The sequence below is a fragment of the Rousettus aegyptiacus genome, unplaced genomic scaffold (genome assembly GCF_014176215.1).
Source record: "Rousettus aegyptiacus isolate mRouAeg1 unplaced genomic scaffold, mRouAeg1.p scaffold_m13_p_5, whole genome shotgun sequence".
NCBI lineage: Eukaryota > Metazoa > Chordata > Mammalia > Chiroptera > Pteropodidae > Rousettus > Rousettus aegyptiacus.
Genome location: NW_023416308.1, coordinates 83,931,652 through 83,949,547, shown reverse-complemented (window position 1 = coordinate 83,949,547; position 17,896 = coordinate 83,931,652). Strand labels below are relative to the sequence as shown.

General features: G+C 47.0%; 1 protein-coding gene across 3 annotated transcripts in view; it reads left to right on the top strand.

Annotated features, from left to right (window-relative positions):
• The window catches only part of GALNT18 (polypeptide N-acetylgalactosaminyltransferase 18), a 308,997-nt gene that overhangs the window by 205,719 nt on the left and 85,382 nt on the right, over positions 1 to 17,896 (top strand). For all 3 annotated transcript variants that reach the window (XM_016135450.2, XM_016135449.2, XM_016135451.2), the window contains exons 4-5: positions 14,490 to 14,673; positions 16,149 to 16,346. In XM_016135450.2, the coding sequence (XP_015990936.1) occupies positions 14,490 to 14,673; positions 16,149 to 16,346 (382 nt within the window). The remainder of the gene's footprint in view (positions 1 to 14,489; positions 14,674 to 16,148; positions 16,347 to 17,896) is intronic.

The window sequence follows — 17,896 nt, the reverse complement described above, 5'->3', positions numbered from 1 at the left end:
CATGAATGAAAGGAACTCGATGGGGCCATGAAATGAGGAAGAGTAAAGTTTTCTATATCTGGGGCATGTCTCTCAGGGAAAAATTATTTATTTGGTTTTCTGAAGTCTCACTAGAGGAATATCATGGTACATGTTGCTGAAATAAAGGGGTCTGAAACAAATCAATAATTCAAAATGTCCTGGCAAAAAACAATATGCCGGTAGTCTGCTAGCTGCAAAGGTTGCAGATTTTAGAGGGCAGCTCCTCAGCGAGGTTATTCACCTCCTCGTCCTGAGTGTCCGGGCCAGCCGGTGATATGCCTGTACCTGCTTTGTGTCAGGCATTCTGATAGCCTCTCTAGGGCCCCAGGCTTTGCCTTTGGTAACTGTAAAGGAAGAGGAATGCACATCCGGGATGCCTTGCAGGGCAGTGCTAGCTGCTCTGCACTCAACCCCATTTCTGCTCAGTCTCATGGTCAAGGCTAGGTATCTCCAGGCCAAGAGGGCATGGAGGGTGCCCTGAGCCCAGGACCTTTTAGCAGAGCAGTCAGTGCTGTGCCACATCTCTGCCACTTAGGTGTGCACAGCTGACTTCGCATTGCCCTCATCTGCATCTCTTTACCTGGGGGCTTCCTCCAGAGCCATGGAAGGTTTCCTCTGCCATGCACAAAACAGGCCTCATGTGCTGGGAATTAACACGCCTCAGGAGAAGCCCTCAACAGTGACTTCTGAGAATTGACATACGAATACTCTAGGACCTTCTTCCTAGCCTCCTTTTGCTCATTTGGAAAATGGGCCCAAGAGCATAAAAGGCCCCTGCCTCATGGAAGTAGAGAACAGAGATAGAGCAGGCTTCTTTTATTTTAATCTGCTTTAAATTACAACGTGAGACTGATGAGGCATCCTGAAGTGCCTAGCACAGAGCCTGTGCAAATGATCATTAAATGTACCCTCCCACTCTTAGTCCCAAAGGTAGAAAATGTGTTAAGAGGACAGACTCTGTGGCCAAATTGCCAAATTTAGAATGTCAGCTCTACCACTTGGTAAGTATTTGAACTTGGACAAGTCGCTTAAACTCTTTGTGCCTCAGTTTCATCGTCTGTGAAATGGGTTACTAGTAGTACTTAGCTAATAGAGTCCTTATGAGGATTAAATGACTTCATGAAAACAAAGCTCTTAGCAGTGCATTGTGCATAGAAATTGCCCTATGAGGGGTCGTTAAGTAAATGGATGACAGGTTGGGATGGGAAGGGGGTCGAGGATTAAATATGGAATAGCCAAATGCTTAGTGGGCCTTGAGGAGGAGTGATGGTGTCCTGTGCCCGGGAAAGTCCCAGAGCAATTTGCTGCAGGCCTGGCTTTTCCAAATAATGTAGGAGTCCCTGCTCCCAGCCTAAGCACCTTTCTGTGAAAGGGAAGAAGGGAACAAAAGGCTTCAGACTAACGAACAAATAATAGTACCACTTATTAAGCATTGTACCAGGCGTTATCTCACAGAACTCTATAGCAACCCTAAGAAGTAAATAACATTATTCCCATCTCAAAAATGAGGCAGCTGAGGCTCAGAGAGGTTGAGTTTTGTGCCCAAAGTCACAAAGCTGATAATTGGCCACCCTAGGAATTACACTGAGGTCTTTCTCTTCCCTGAGCCCTTCTCTTTCTGAGACCTTTCAATAAAGGAAGAAAAACTTGAAGGCTAAGAGCAGAGCACTTGGGTTCTGCTGGTCACCCACGGGATCCTTCCCTTTGAGAATAGATTGCTTGAAGGTGTTGTGTGAGCTGAGGAAAAGAGCCTCAGACCTCCCAGTCTGACAGGCACCGACAGCAATCTGATCTGTAAATATGTGTGCGAGGCCCTTGGTCTCCTGAGGCGTGGTGAATCAGCCAGGCTGAGGCTGCTGCTGGCCACACAGCCTGAGCAGCAGTGACTTGCAGAAGTACAGAGCTGACTTATAGTCTGTGGGAGCCTTAGGTCTTCCCAGGAGGACACTCAGGGCTATGCTGGCAGGACTTGGACCACAAGACTGATATTAGTCCCCACTGGTCGTCTAGCATCCTGTGTCTGTGTTCCCAGGAGAGGAAAATCCGCTAGCCTTTCTTCCAGTTGGAGACCTGCAGATAAAGGAAACCTTCCCAAAGAACCTGAGTTGGGTTAGATGAGGAAAAGAAGGATGTTTCAGACAAAGAAGCAGTTAGTGCAAAAGCACTGTGGTACCACCGAGCTTGGTGTGTTTGGGAATGTGACTTGAGCACGATATAGAAGAGGAGGCTGAGAAGTAAGCGAGGACCAGGACCTTTGACTGTAATGGTCGGGGCTGGGGGTGGGGTGGGACATGAAGGATGCTCTTACTCTGATATTTATAGGTAAGCTTAGAATCCTAGGATCTCAGGATCATGGGAGTTAGTGTCTGAGATCTCAGAATCTTGACATTTTGGACTCAGAATGATAAATTCTTGGGCTCTCAGTCAGGAGATTTCAAATCATCAAGTTTCTGAGCTAGGCAGCACTCTAAACTCTCCAGGTCTTGCACAAAATAAATTGGCATCAAAATTTCAGCTGCTTCCTGGCTTAACTACCAAAGGGAACTGTCTTTCTCGAGTGCCAGCCTATAGGGGTAGGAGGATCTGGGCCTGGGACTCTTGGAGTCCCCTTCACCTGATGGGACACTGAGTGGATTTGTTTTTAGCTTGGAATTAACCTGCCGTTAAATGCTGATGCCTGCATTTCCCCAGGCTTTGAGTTCTTGGTCACACCCTCCCTAGAAGCTCACAGGGAGTTTACCTGTCTAGTATTCCTGAGCTGGAGGGGTTGGGGCTGGTGCAACGTCCCCTCTGCCTGGACGCAGCTGACATTAATCACCCACCATAGCATTTTTAATAAGGCCTGAGGTTCCTGGCCACCAGCGTAGCGGGAGTTATTTTATGCCCTGTAAGTAATTTCACAGCGCTTGGGCTGCAGTCCCACCTTCACTTTATAAGAGTTTCCTCCTCACACAGCCCCACGGAGCACAAAGGCAGGCTGGCCCCTTTCTGAGCTCGTTTAGTCCATGAAGACAACTGATTTCTATTAGTCCATTATTCTCATTTTCCTTTTCTGAATTACTTACTCGGTGGAGCAGAGAGCCTGGAGCTCTGGCTCAGGGGGAAGGAGAGCTGGAGTCTCTTTCTGGCTGTGCCGATTTCCAGCTCTGTGACCTTGGGCAAGTCCGGGCATGTCAGGAGTGAAGAAGATGTGAGCATTCAAAATCCACTACCGGAAGCTGAAGAACTCGGTTGGAGAGACCCATACCCAGGCAGGCCCATGGTGAACTCCCAGATTGAATCCGGCAGCCTTTTATCCTGGGCCCCATATTGGCTTTCTCGGCATGATTGTATGGTTAATAACAAAGGTAACAAGCACTCTAGGAAACCCTCACCCAATTTAGGCCCTCTTCCCCCATTTCTTGGTTTTGCTTGCTCAGGGATTTGTGTCCCAGAGAAACTGGATTTTGTGTGTGAATACTCCATATCAGCCTTCTAGTCAAAAAGAAGCTGAGTTTGACGGTCTAATCCCTTCCCTTGGGTTCTAAGCATACATAGTTGTAAAAAGAGGACATTTTCTTCCTGAAATGAATCAGTGATTATAGAATCCTCTTGGGGCCTGAGACACGTGGCTCCTTTGGCAGGCCGTGGGTCAGAGAGACAAAGAGCAAAGTCTTTAGAGTCAAGCGGATCTAAGTTAGAATCCCTACTCATTTCTTACTGTCTATGTCACTTGGGGTATGTCATTTAAAGTCTGAACCCTGAGTTTTCTCCTTTGTCATTGAAAATAATAACATGTGGGATTGAGAACATGGACTCGATTCAGGGCGCCTGGTTTGCATCTTAGCCCTACCCCTTCTGGCTCTGTGATACTGAGCAAATCCCTCCATCTCTCTGTGCTCCGTTATCTTAGTCTATGGCATAGGGATAATAATACTACCTACCTGCAGTAATAATTATGGAAGTTGAGAGGATTGAAAGAGCAATATATAAAGTGAATTTAGAATAGTGCCTCGTATGTGATAAACTCTAAATAAATAAGCATTATCTATAAATGGCATTGTTTCCAGGGTGGTAGTAAGATTTCAATAAGATGAGAATTTAGAATAATGTACAGTACTTTGCATGTGCTTAATTCATAATTGCTGAATGAATGAAGAGTGGTCTGGGTTGACGTAAAGCACTGAGCACAGAGCCCAATATATAGTAAGTGAGGGAAGTGTCCACAGAAACACAGCCTTTCCACCCTGGGCATTAGAACCAGTGTTTTGGGGCTGACTATCGCCCACTGATCGTGCACACCCCTTCCCAACTCCACACACCTCTCCGCAACTCAGAGTCAGTGACATCGGGTTAGTAGCTTGAAATCAGCTATGGTGGGAGTATTTACCCCATAGACACTGGCAATATAAATCACCATCTTATTGTTGTTGGGGATGGGGGGGGAAAGAGAGGGAGGGAAGGAGAGAGATATTGATTAACACCCAACATATTGCTGACTGGCCAGGGGACTATCTTTGCATTATCTCCCACAATCATCTTCAGAAACTAGTCCTGACCATTTGTTGCAGGATACAGGATCTTTGGGAAAATAAGTCATTTTATAACAGGTAAGAGGGCATTAGTGGATGTTGATAACCTGGCTCTGGAGACTCCACTAAGTGAGGAGTGCATATTTCTTGTGGGTTTTGGTGGTCACCAATGCCTGGCTATGACACAAAAGAGTAGACCCAGAAACAGATGGCTGGGGCTATTACGTGGCAATTTGGGGGGTTTTCTATAACTTGCCAAGACTAAATTAATGCTTGGAGCTTCCCAGGAAGATTGTGACACTCTGCTTGGACCCTGTAGCCATATTCACATGCCATCTGTGGAGCTCCCAGGTAGAGCCTTTCCTCAAATCCTGAGTAAGGAGAACAATTTAAGGCCATTCCAAATCTACTTCAGTATCAAGTGACTTTGAAGAAGTGCTGCTATTAAAGGAGCAGGACAGGAGTGCAGCTGTTAAGTGTATTGGACAGAAGAATAAACCTCGTGGAAGGCATTTGTAAACTGCCCAGTATTTGAAAGCCTGTCTGACCTTAAAGAGAGAGGAATGCGCAAAACAAGGCTGCCCCCCAGGCTCAGGGCTCAGGTTAGTCTATTCTTCTGGGATCCCAGCTGTCCAAGTCCATCTGAGTCCAGACGGGCCCCCTCTCGCCCCCCGCCCCCTCCCTACACACACATTCTTCAGGGGTATGGGGGTCTGGTGGCATCTATATTTATTTATTTATCAGCTCCTCACTGGAGTGGATGATCAGCCAGTTTTGACAACCATTTCATCCTAACAAATAATCTCTCTTTTAATGTGTGTTGACATATCATTTGTGTTTCGATGGCTCTAAATGGCTTTAGAGGAAAGCCAGTTAATCTGATCTGAGGAAGACCAGCTACTGTTCAGTCTTAGAGGAATAAACAGAAATGTGCTGTTTTTAATCTTTAAATTAGTGCCATTGGAGACTTGTAATCATTCTCAGGGGGGTGTTCACACTCCCTTCCCAGGGAACTGGGTCGGGGGGTGGGGGGGCGGGGTGGCAACAGGCTGGGCTCTGTGGGGACAGCACTGAGCCAGAGGAGAGCAAGGCTGACCTGAAACTATACAGATAGGCAGAGGGGACAAAAGGTAGTGTGCCCTGTGTTGGGGGGCAGCTGGGTGCCCTGTGTTGGGGAGCAGCTGGGGAACTAAAGGGAGACAGTCCAAGGCATCAGCTCCAAAGATGGCCATATGGAGAAATGAAAAGAGACTGCAAGGTGAAGGATCTGCAACTGAGCACTGCAAGACAGAGCCCATGGAGCTTAGGGGAAGAAGGACAAACACTATCTGGCCAGGTGATGGAGAGCCTTTTTCAGACAGACTTTGAGGCCTGGAACCTCACGTAATTCCAGAGGAGATTCCCTCCCACCCAGTTACAGAGCCAATCTTCATTTATTTCAGTTGTCACCAGGCTTGGCTGCCCATCAGAATCCTACAGGGAGATTCTCTGAAGTTCAGAGTCTCTGTCCGCTCCCCCCGCCAAATCTACCAGTTAGATTCTGTATGGGGCAGTGCCCCAGAACCTGTGTTTTTAACCAACTGGTTTTTATGCAGGCCAGCTTTTTATCCTAGGGAGGTAATATGCAGTGTAGAGGTAAAGAGTATGGACTCTGGGGGCAGCCCGAATGGGTTTAAATCCTGACTCTACTACTTCCTACCTGGGTCACATTGTACCTTAATCTCTGCATCTTCAAAATAGAATGATAATAATGGTAACTATATATAGGGTTGTCAAAAGGCTTAAATGAGATAATATATGCAAAGTGCTTAGAATAACCCCAGTACATTACTTTTATTATTTCCTTTATTACACATTACTAGCCAGTTAAGGCAGAGATGTAGGGATAGAAGGGCATGAGCTATTGTGCATACATGTATGTAGGTCAAGGGTGAAAATTCACATGTTTTGGAGGACCAGGCAAGAGTGAAACAACTAGAGGGGACCGCAGTGACTTGGAGAATGTATGACTATCTTCGTTGGGTTCTCCCAGAAGCGGACCTTGAGACAGGAGTTGAGGCCAACTCATTTGTCTGGGAGTCACCCCCAGGAAGCAGTGATAAAGATGTGGGGACGTGAGACAGGGCAGAGAAGAAAGCTGACACCGTGAACATCACCAAAGACTGCTATGGCCCCCTGGGGCCCACTCCCCCTGGGAACCACCAGGAGGCTGTGCAAAACCTGCCTCAGCATTGCCCCACCTGAGGGGAAAGGAAGCTGGGATATATTGGTCTCTTGATGCTGCTGTAACAGAGGACCACCAACTAGGTGGCTTCAACGATGGAAATTATCTCAGTTCTGGAAGCCAGGAGTCCAAGATCAAGGTGTTCCTTGGCTTGCAGATGCATCAACTCCAGTCTATGCCTTTGTCATCACGTGACATTCTCCCTATGTGTCTGTCTTCATATGGCCATCTTCCTATTGGATTAGAGGTTCCCCTACTCCAATATGACGTCGTCTTAGCTAATTACTATTGCAACAGCCCTATTTCCAGATAAGGCCACATCCTGAGGTACTGGGGGTTGAGACTTCAACACATGAATTTTTTTTGGGGGGGTGGGGGCATTGGATAACAAAAGTTAACCCATATCGTGGGGTCTCCCCCCCCCCCAATTCCTACCCCTAATTGATAGAGGACCATCTGCAGAGGTAACTCCAGAGAGCTTCTGTGGTCAGAGAAACCCTCAGGCAAAGAGAAGAGAGGGAAGCCAGCAGTGTGAGTGGGGAGTCTAGTGCCTAGGGAGCATCATAGGCAGGAGCATTAAACCCTGTGCAGGCCCTTCCGAGCTTGGCCCCGTTGTAGCTGCTCAGATGGCACAGCCCTGAAGCTGGCCAGCCAGCAGCATCTGTTACAGACCCCTTCTAAAGGGGCAGCTTCTACTCTGCTCTGGCCAGCTATCGCCAAGCCGGACAAGAAACATGGCTCTGAGCAGATACAGCTCCAGGGCTCCAGTTTGAAAACTCATGCTCAGATTTCCAGAATAGGGCCTCCGTCACTAATTACAGTAGACTCCCCTTATGCACAGAGTTTTGCTTTCCATGGTTTCAGTTACTTGCAGTTAGTCATGGTCCAAAAATATTAAATGAAAAATTCCAGAAATAAACGTATGTTTCAAATTGCACACTGTTCCGAGAAGTGTAGTGTGATGAAACCTCGAGCCATCTTGCTCTGTCCCACGCAGTAGGCGAATCATCCATTTGTCCAGCTTCTCCACACTCTGTAATGCTACCCAACCATTAGTCACTTCGTAGCTATCTTGGTTATCAGATCAGTTTTTTTAAAAAGAGAGAGACCACACTCATGTAAACTTTATTATAGTGTAGTGTTATAATTGCTCTATTTTATTATTGTTGTTAATCTCTTCCTATGCCTAATTTATCAGTTAAATTTTATTATAGGTATGTATGTATAGGAAAAAAACGTAGTATATGTAGGGTTTGGTACTGTTTACTATTTCAGGTGTCCACTGAAGGTCTTGGAACAGTCCCCTGCAGATAAGGGGGACTTCTGTAAGAGCTATGCAGTTTCTCCAACTCAGTCCTATTGACGTTTTGAACGGGGTAATTATTTATCGTGCAGGGCTGTCCTGAGCATTGCAGGATGTTTAGCAGCATCTCTGCCAAGAAGCACCCTCCCAGCTACGCACCACGTACTGCTTCTCAGACCCAGGAGGCCTGTTATTTAAGAGGCCTCGGGGTCTGGAAACGCCGAATCCGTTTCTGAGATTCTTTTTCAAAAACCTCTCCTTCTCCCTCTCCTCCCCTCTCCTTCCCTTTTCCTTTTCCCCTTACCCTCTTTCTCTCCCTCTCTCCACTGCCCCCTCTTTCTTCCTCCCTTCTTCTCTCTCTCTTCCTCTTTTCCTCACCCCTCCCCCGACTCAGTGGAGTACATCACACACCTTTTAAACATCCAATAGAATGGAAGTTTCATAAGGACTGTCTTGTTCACAGTTGTTGCCACAGCAGCTAGATCAATCAATACCTGGTATGTAATGAATGTTCGATGTTTATTGAATGAATGAATGAATGAATGAATGAATGAATGATGGGTGGCTTGTCCCTTCACTCCTACTTCCCCCAAGCCTAGAGCAGGCGTGGGAAAGATCGCCTGAGTCTCCAGGGAATGACCAGGCGCTGGACCTGGTTCCCCATGGCAAGGGCAGGCTGGCCATTTTGCAAGGGCACTTGTGCAGCGGCTTTCCGAAGTGCAAAGCTCGTCGGGCATCAATTTCCTGATTCTTTATTTTCCTTTACACAAAAGATAAAGAGTATCTCATTAGGTGTTTTAATCAGATTAAGAGCCATTGGTATCAGACTTCTGCTCAGCCTGCTGTTTCTTTTGGGGTGATCTCGTAGAGTTAATTGCTTTCTATGAGAAAGGGACATATGTAGAGAAGGAAGAAAGGCCTCAGTGTGACCAGGCCAGTGAATCTCGCATTTTTACTTGGCATCTAAGACTGAAGGAGGAAAAGAGTAGGCAAGCAGCCCGCACTTAGCTAGCTCTGGGGGGAGAGCACCACATGGAGATGATGGAAAGTGGCCTGTGACCTCCTAAGAGTCGAATGGTGTTTCATCAGCAGGGCTCCTGAGCATGCTGATTTACAGAGGTCATCCAGATACCAGCAGAGCAGGGATTTGTGGACAGCAGGAGAGGGCTGGAGGAGCAGCAAAAGCAGGATAACACCTGGCCCCTTGCAGGGTGCAAATTGTATTTCTCTGTTAATGCTGAGTATCTACAGCTCCACCATTGAGTCTAAATTTGGCAAAGTCACAGAGAGCAGACTCCCCACGTCCCCTTTCCCCAACGCATTAAAACAAACATGAAATATGGCTTTCCCCTTCTTTTCACAATTATACTCCAGTCATGCTCTACCAAGACACTTTATTAAAAGTTATTTATAGTTATTTCGAAAAATAATTAAAGATAGCTTATGTAGGCAAAAGAAGGGTGAAAGACAAGGCAGTTTTTAGGCTAGAACTTTAGTGAAAGTAGAGAAGCAAAAATGCTGATAGACTCATCTGATTAGTCATTATATTTGTCTCCAAGCTTTCTGGAAGCTTTGACAAACAGTTAAATACGATGGGTTTTGTGTTCATGTTTAGGTATAAAGGAAAGCACAGTTCTTTATGTTTTTTCAGTTAAGTTCTGAGAGGTATTTATCATATATATTATGTATAATATATAACAGTTGATATCTTAGACAATGGTTTTCCAGCAAATGCAAAAGTGCTTTTGAGATAGTTCTTTCTTGCTCTAACAATTGACAAAGGTTAAAGGAAAACATGAAACCCTTATTAGGTAAATGTACTTTGCAAAGACTGAGCCAGTTTATCCAGGGTATTTTAGGCCTTTTAAAATTTTTTAATAGCAGTTGTTTGGTTAGGGCTAGGGAAGCCTCTCTTCTAATCAGTAGCCAATATTTGGGATGCAGTTGGCTAAGAACGTGATTTTTCTCTAGCTGATCCACCAGAAACCTTTATTCTAGTTCACTGTTAACAGAGCTCAGAGGTACAAAAGGGCAAGCAGCTCCTACAAGAAACAAAGGCTTTTCATCTCTTGCTGCCACCTTCTAAGCTGGCTCTTCTGTGTCTGACTTCATTTCCTGTGCATCAGGAGTTCACAATCTTATTTTAACCCTAGCATCATACCAGAACAATAGATCCTGTTTTGTTCGCCTCTGTGTATAACAAACCACCCCAGAAGTTAGAGGCTTAAAACAGCAACTATTCATTGGTTCATTATTCTGCAGTTATGCTGGGATCACAATTCTGCAGTAAAAGCAGCTTGTCTCTGCTCTACAAGGTGTCAACTGGGCTCCTCGCCACCTCCTCCCCACCCTCTCCCTCACCCCCCACCCCCGTTTGTAATTAGCTGGTGGCTAAAGGATCTGAAGTGGTCTCATTCACTGTCTGGGGCCTCAGTGGGATAGCCTGAATGACTGGAGACTCTAGGCCTCTCATCCACAAGAAGGCTGGCTCGGGCTTCCTTACTAAGATCAGCAAGAGAAGCAGAAGCTGCAAGGCCTCCTGAGCCCTGGGCCTGGGACATGCAGGGTGTCCCTCCTGCTGTACACTGTTGTCATATGGTCAGCCCAGATTCAGTGTGTGAGGTAGCAACACACACTGCAAATTCAGAGAGGTGGAAGTCATGAGGGAATTATTTGGTGGCAGTCGTCCACAACCATGTCCCATCAATACCACAGTAACAGTGGTCCCCATAGGCAGTGATTCTCACTAGAAGGGTAAGGAGGGAGGGGAGGGGAACATGGCCTCCCTGGGGGTGTGGAGGGATGGTCATTTGGTACTAGCCCAATTCTCACTCCCAGTTCTGGATACTCACCACTTAACTACCAAATATGAGGCTTAATGGGCTCTCTAACTTTTTCAAAAAAATGTTTGTGAGGGGTGGACTTCAAAGTGATGAAACAATAAATGTTTTAAGAGGCTTCCTGGCAACCTCACTTGAAGACCTTGTAAGCATGGAGTGCGCTGAGTTATGCCACTTTTTGGCCAACTTCCTGACATTGGTGAGACAGTGGCATCCCCAGGCCTCCCCAGTCAGCTGTGTAATCCGAGATCACAGGGTCGTTTTTCTGTAAGCTAAAGTGAGCTATACAGCGTGTTGGTGGCAGCCCAAAAGTCAGCTGAATTTTCTCCAAGCCAGAATGAGAACACCTGACAGCCCCCACTAGCCCTGGACCTTGAGGAGGGTCAGACTGTTTAAAAGAATGACAATAAAGTTCATATATGCATCATTTGCAGAACCTGGAAAACTGGAAAGCCTAGATAACATATACTGAATAACAGAATCTGAGAAAAAAACATTTTGACTTTGGAGATACAGTGCAAATCTTTAAAAAGGCTGAATTAAAGAGGAGTAAATGTAAGCTCCTGTGTTCGGGCTCAGAGCACACATGTGCATGCATGCATACACACACACATGCATGCATGCACCTACCCACACATGTACCCATGAAGAAATGGGATGAACAAGGCCCGACTTAGCAGCATTGTGTGAAAAGAACCTGCAGGTAGGTGTGTGTTTCCAGTAAGCTCAATTGAGTCAAAAGTAAGCAAAGTTAATGTGACCTAAACTATGTGAATTAGGGCAAACATTCTGGAATAAGGAAAATGATTAATTCTTTTTATTCTGTGTAGCCTATTTTACTCCAGAAGTATTAGGCCAATTTCTAGTTCAAAGGTGTTCGAGAAAAACGAACATATTTCCAGAGTTCAAGACGGTAAAAGAGCTTGACCTCCTGAGATATGAGGAAATGTAAGGAGGAACTAAAGACATTTAGACCTAGAGAAATCCTCAGCATGGGCTGAAGGATGGTCTTCAACTCTAAATGCTTGTCATGTGGAAGAAGGACTTGATCTGCCCTCTATGGCCACAAAATAAGGCTTGGACTACTGAGTGGATGGTTGAGGGACCCTGGCATTTGGAAGGCAAAAGCAAAAAAAGAACATCTCATAGTTGGAGAGGTCCAGTGAGGAATGACTGTATAGAGGCCTCTGCCACCGCAGGGGCTGGATGATCACTCATCGGGGTAGACAGAGGGGACTCAAGCCTGAGATGGGTAATTGATTCAAAACTGACTTTAGAATCCTGCCAACTAACTCTGAGGTCTTGGGATTTGTAGGGACTTACCCAAAGTCACAGAGCAAGTTAGTAGCTGTACAAAACCAGAGTCTCCTGCCTCCCTTTCAGTATTTCTTCCTTGGATGCCCAGTTTCCTCGCCTCCTCGATGATGACTCAAAAAGCAGCCTGGGGACCACATCTTACCCATCCAGCCAGCCTATTTGTTTGTCCAACATCATGTGTAAAAAGATTTGAAATCTCTGTCCACAGGAGGGCATGCCAAATCTGGCAGTGGCCACCGTGCCTCATTGTCTTCCCTGGTATGAAGCCCTTGTACACGTTTATATCTCCTGCTTGGTCCCCATGGCCTTGCTGCTTGCAGACTTCCAGTCTAGGGAAGGGCAGAGCAGGAAACTTCTAACTTAGGAGCAGGGCAGAGCAGGAAGAGGTGGTCCTGGGCAAAGGCATATGATGAGAGCTTTGTCAGCCAGCGATGGAGCCTCAGATTTCTGGGGATGGTCAGCTCTCGCCTCCCTGACAACTCCCAATGTGAAGGAAACTGTGAGGAGGGAGGGAGGGAAAGAAGAAAAAGAGCTAACTTTTTTTTTTATCATCTACTATGTAACGTATTTTTCACACACTAATTTTATTTAATCCTCATAACAACCATATTAGTCTCCTAGGACTGCAGAGTACAAAGTACCACAAACTGGGTGCCTTAGAACAACAGAAACTTATTGACCCCATTCTGGAGTACAAAATCAAGGTGTCAGTACTCTAAAGGTGGTAGGGGAAGGGCCTGTCACAGGCCTCTCTCCTAGCTTCCGATAACCTCAGGTGTTCCTTGGCTGGTAGGTGACCATCTTTTTGTCTCTTCTCTTGTCTTCCTTCTGTACATGTCTCACTTTGTATCAATAAGTCATACTGGATTAAGGCCTAATGAATTTATCTTAATTTGGTCAAATCTGCAGACTCTATTTTCAAATCAGGTCATATTCTGAGGTACTGGGGGGTTAGACTTCTACATATCTTTTTGGGTGGATTACAATTCAATCCATAATAGTCCACGTCCTAGTCACCCAAAATTCATGTCCTTTCCACATGCAGCATAAATTCACCCCATCCAAACACCCTCATGGACATTAAGAACTGGTTTAGTAACAAGCCCAGGATTAATACATGGAAAGCAGACTTAAAACGCACAGTCGTTGACTCCAGCCACTGCCCTCTTTCCACTACACCATGCTGCTGCCATGGGACATGCCTACCATGTGCCAGGCACTGTGCCAGATGCCTCATGTCCTTTTATCGCACTTAGCGGGCTGCTTATCTAATGAGGCCCCAGACTGGGCACCAAGGGGCATGGACCTCCTACTGTCCCCTGATAAGGACGAGGCCCAGCCCAGGAGGGTCTGTCCCAGGGCCTGGGTATGGGCAGGCCAAGAAGATGGGAGGAAGGTGGTTGAGGGGCAGATGCTGGAGAATACAGGACAAGAGTAGAAATCGAGTTCTGAGGAGGAGCCATGGTTACAGGTGGAAGATCGGGCCCACTCAGGTCATCATTTTGGGGAAGGGAACTGCCATAGCTTGTTGCCTGAGCTGCTGTGGAAAGCTCAATGAGCGTGGCGGTTGTGTTCTCACAAGCGGAAGGGAGAGGGGGCCCTGTCCTGTTGCTGCAGGCTCCACTTATGGCTGTGAAGAAGCAGGGGAATAAGGTGCCTAGCCAGGCCCAGCAACAGCAGGCAACAAACCAATGGCCACCGCTCACAGGGCACAAGTCCTGGTCATATGCTTCCTGGAAAGATGGAGATCCAGGAGGAGTGAGTCCTGGGCTATAATCTTCACAGATGGGACTTTCCTTGGAGATTAGGAGAGAACTGGTGGAGGGCACTGGGGATAAAGGAGGCCGCTGAGCTAATGAGAAGAATGTGGCTTTTGCAGTCATAAGACCCGGCTCGAAACCAGACTCTGCCACTTACAAACCGCATGATGTTGAACAAATTGATAAATCCTTCTGAGCCCCGGTTTCCCATGGGCTTCTTGTGAAGATTAAGCAGATGACGTGTGTGAGGCGTGGGATCCTGTGCAAGTTGCTGGGCTCAGGTTTAATAAATATTGTTTTTGACTCTTATTTTTCACTTCCAAGTTGAGCTGCGCTGGCCATCTGGGGTGGGGCAGGGCAGGGCAGCGGGGGGGGGGGAGGGGCACCAAGGAAGACCTGGGGAGGGGAGTGGACCCCCCAGCCTCCCTCTGGGGGTCATTTTGCCCTGAAAGGGTGAATGTTTTGAATGTCCCCTGTCCCCATTGTGCTAACGATACATTTTCTCCCCCACAGAGGAACTGAAGGAGAAGCTGACAGAGTATGTGGATAAGGTGAATGGCCAGAAGCCGGGCTTCATCAAAGTGGTGCGTCACAGCAAGCAGGAAGGGCTCATCCGCTCCAGGGTCAGCGGCTGGAGGGTGGCCACTGCCCCTGTGGTGGCGCTCTTTGATGCCCATGTGGAATTCAATGTGGGCTGGTAAGTGCCCATAGGAGAGGAGGATGAGTCCCAATGTGGTCCAGGGGCTTTGGCTCAAATAGATGCAAAATATGCCAGGATCTCAGTCATGGTTGTGGAAAGCAGGGGATTCTGGGAACAAGTGAGAGCCAGGTGTGTGAGCGACCTGGACAATAGGACTGGCCTTTTTAGGGTAGGGAAGGGCCCAGGGTCAATAGGTCAACACACAGGGTCTAAAAGGTATGGTGACATCAAGTATGACTCCAGCCCTAAGAGACACAGGTTCCCTGGGCTCACAAAAATGTCAGGCGAGAGGTAGCACAGGATCTCAGACTCTCCCCACTGGGAGAACTAGGTCTTAGAAAACCTTTCTTTCTCTGGTCAGGGCTGCTCAGGTGCTGCGTGGGGCAAGAGAACAGATAGGAGGCTTCAGTGGCTACAGCCGAGCGGAATGGAGCACCTGATGGCATCCCTGAAGGCCAGAGGGTGTGCTATGGCCCACTGTGTGCGGCTTTGCAGAGAGCCTGGGCAGGGGAGGCCCAAACTCTGGGGATGACTGAGTGTACCACTCTACTCACCACTATGCCTGCTGGCACCGGGGTCTGCTCTCCTTCCCAGGCTCCAGGTGCCATCCTCCGCCTCTGCAGAGTGGGGGGAAGAACGCCCTTTAGCAGGAAGGAGCAGCCAGGCATGCACGCAGCATGACTGGATTTGGGCATATTTTTATATAATAAGCCGAATTAAGACTACAGTGCAGCCATTTTTTATAGTAAAAGTTCCTGCTTGCCATTTGTGACTATTTAAAAAGCATTTTCATTGGATTTATGGCCACAAGAGGAGAGGGACACCTACTATTTCAAGCTGATTCGAATAAACAATTATGCAACAAATGCATTATTAATGAGAAGCTTATCATTCCTGTCTACAAACACTTTAATCACCTGGTGCCCATAATGGCCTCCGGGCTCCCTGGAAGCCAGACCCCCCACCTCTCCCTGAGCAGTGGGAATACCTGGGGTGGGGGCGGTGCAGCTGGAAGGGCTGAAGCAGCATGAAGTCCTTTTGTTCTCGCCTCCACGTCTCTGTCTCTGCCGTCCTCATCTGCCTTCTTCTCCTTGTTAACGCTCTGAATTTAAGCAAAAGCAAAGCCCAAGTTGAAAGCTTCCCATGGAATCTCAGATCTGTTTCTTTCTTCTTTCTTAAGTCTTGATTCCCTGCCCCCCATTGGAAAAGGGGAAAGTGAGCAGAAACAAGGATCTAAGGCACTTAGAATTTCTCAGCTCAGCCCAGGAGAAGCTGGAGTGGTCAAGCCTTTTGCCAGCCCAGAGTATGGGAGAGGAGAGGTCATTAGGGCCTTCTCCCCAAGAGGCAGATCACCAAACCCCTGGAAGAGGTGGTCCTCCCTCTTTCTGCAGGGGAGGGAGCATTAGGAGTTGCCAGTCTGATGTCTCTCCGCCATGGAAGCAGTAACCCCTCTCTCCCTTCTTGCTGCTCAGGGCCGAACCTGTGCTCACCCGAATAAAAGAGAACCGGAAACGGGTCATCTCACCATCCTTTGACAACATCAAATATGACAACTTTGAGATAGAAGAGTACCCACTGGCCGCCCAGGGCTTTGACTGGGAGCTGTGGTGCCGCTACCTAAACCCGCCCAAGGCCTGGTGGAAGCTAGAGAACTCCACGGCCCCGATCAGGTAAAGCATCCTCACCTTGTCTTTCAGGCAAGGGCTTCCCTCCCAGCCCAACCCTTATTCCCCAAACTCCAGCCTCATTATGAGATGTTGGGGTGGGATGAGGGGATGGTGAAGGGAAGAAATTACAAATGACCTTTGGTCACTGCTCACAGGCTCTGATGATTCCTTTGAAAAGCGCTATGGCCCTCGGAATCCATTCAGAGGCTCAGGATTGCTCATTCTGACACATCATTGTGGGACACCTGACAGATGCCGACCACTCTGCTGGGTCCTGGGGATCCAGAGTGGTTAAGACTTGATTCCTGACCCCAAAAGCCTGGATTCTAATGAAGACAAACAAAATAACTAGAAAAAAATAATTGAAACAAATTATTCCACCACGCTGATGGAAACCCACAGGGAAAGTGGGGAGAATCGTTTTCAAAGAGTATAGCATTTGTACCTGTTTCTAAGGGCAAGTAGGAGATTACGAGGTCGGTACAGGGGCACTCATATTCAAAGGAACGGAGTGAGTTCATGGGCATAGAGGAAGTTCAAAGGGGCTGGAAGATGGCCCCAGGCCATGAGACTGGAGGAATGGAGAGGCAGCAGATTCTATGGCACCTTGTATGCCTTGCTAATGATGTTTGAACTTATCCTGTAAGATTCAGACAAAAAAAAAACGTTTCAAAATGCATTGGAAAGATCCCAGACTATTTCGGCCTTTGCTGCCACCTTCATAGACGATGGAACGACTCCTCTGTGCAGCCTCTGTTCTGTGTGTCAGGACTCCTGAAATAGCCGTCTCCACCGTCCTCATTTCTGTCTGGTTAATCACAGATCAGGTGCCTTTATGTCGCCTGCAAAGTCTTGCCTGTTAAACAGACAGCACCAGAAGGTGGCCTAGGGGACAGTTCCTAGAATGAAAGAGATTAGAAACTGATGTTGCTTTGAATTACATGAGGGAGAAAGATTATGAAAAATTTAATTGAAAGTGGGCAATTATTATCTAAGATCACATTTTCCTTGCCAGAAGGGGAAAAAAAAAAAACTATATTCATATTTAAAACAAGATAGAAGAGAATTTCACCTGGCTTTCCTATGATTATCTTTGTTACTTATCTGTTAGGCCCCTGCCACAGTTTTATGTTGTTCAATATTTGTTTGGAGGACACTGTGTGCAAGGGCCTTTTGCACACATGGTCTCATTTGCTCCTCGTCATAACCTGTTGGAATGCTATTGGAGAGAAATACACCATCACACAATAAGCATTCTTGCAGAGGGGTGCGCTGATAACAACTGCTTCTGTTCTGCTCATCTCTAAATGTATCAACCTTGTCTTAGTAAACCTGCATTCTGCGCCCCTTGCAGAGAATATCACCTCAACATCAAATTTTCCACCACTGAATTTTCATCAAAAACTTGGCTGAGAGAAATCATGCTAATGGAAGATTTTTGGGAGAATATTCCTGGTTCTATCCCTAGATAAAGACAGCCCCAAAGAAAGTTGCAACTTAGACAAATTTATCTTGCCCATCTCAGCTCCCGTTTCCTTAGAGCTATACTGTAG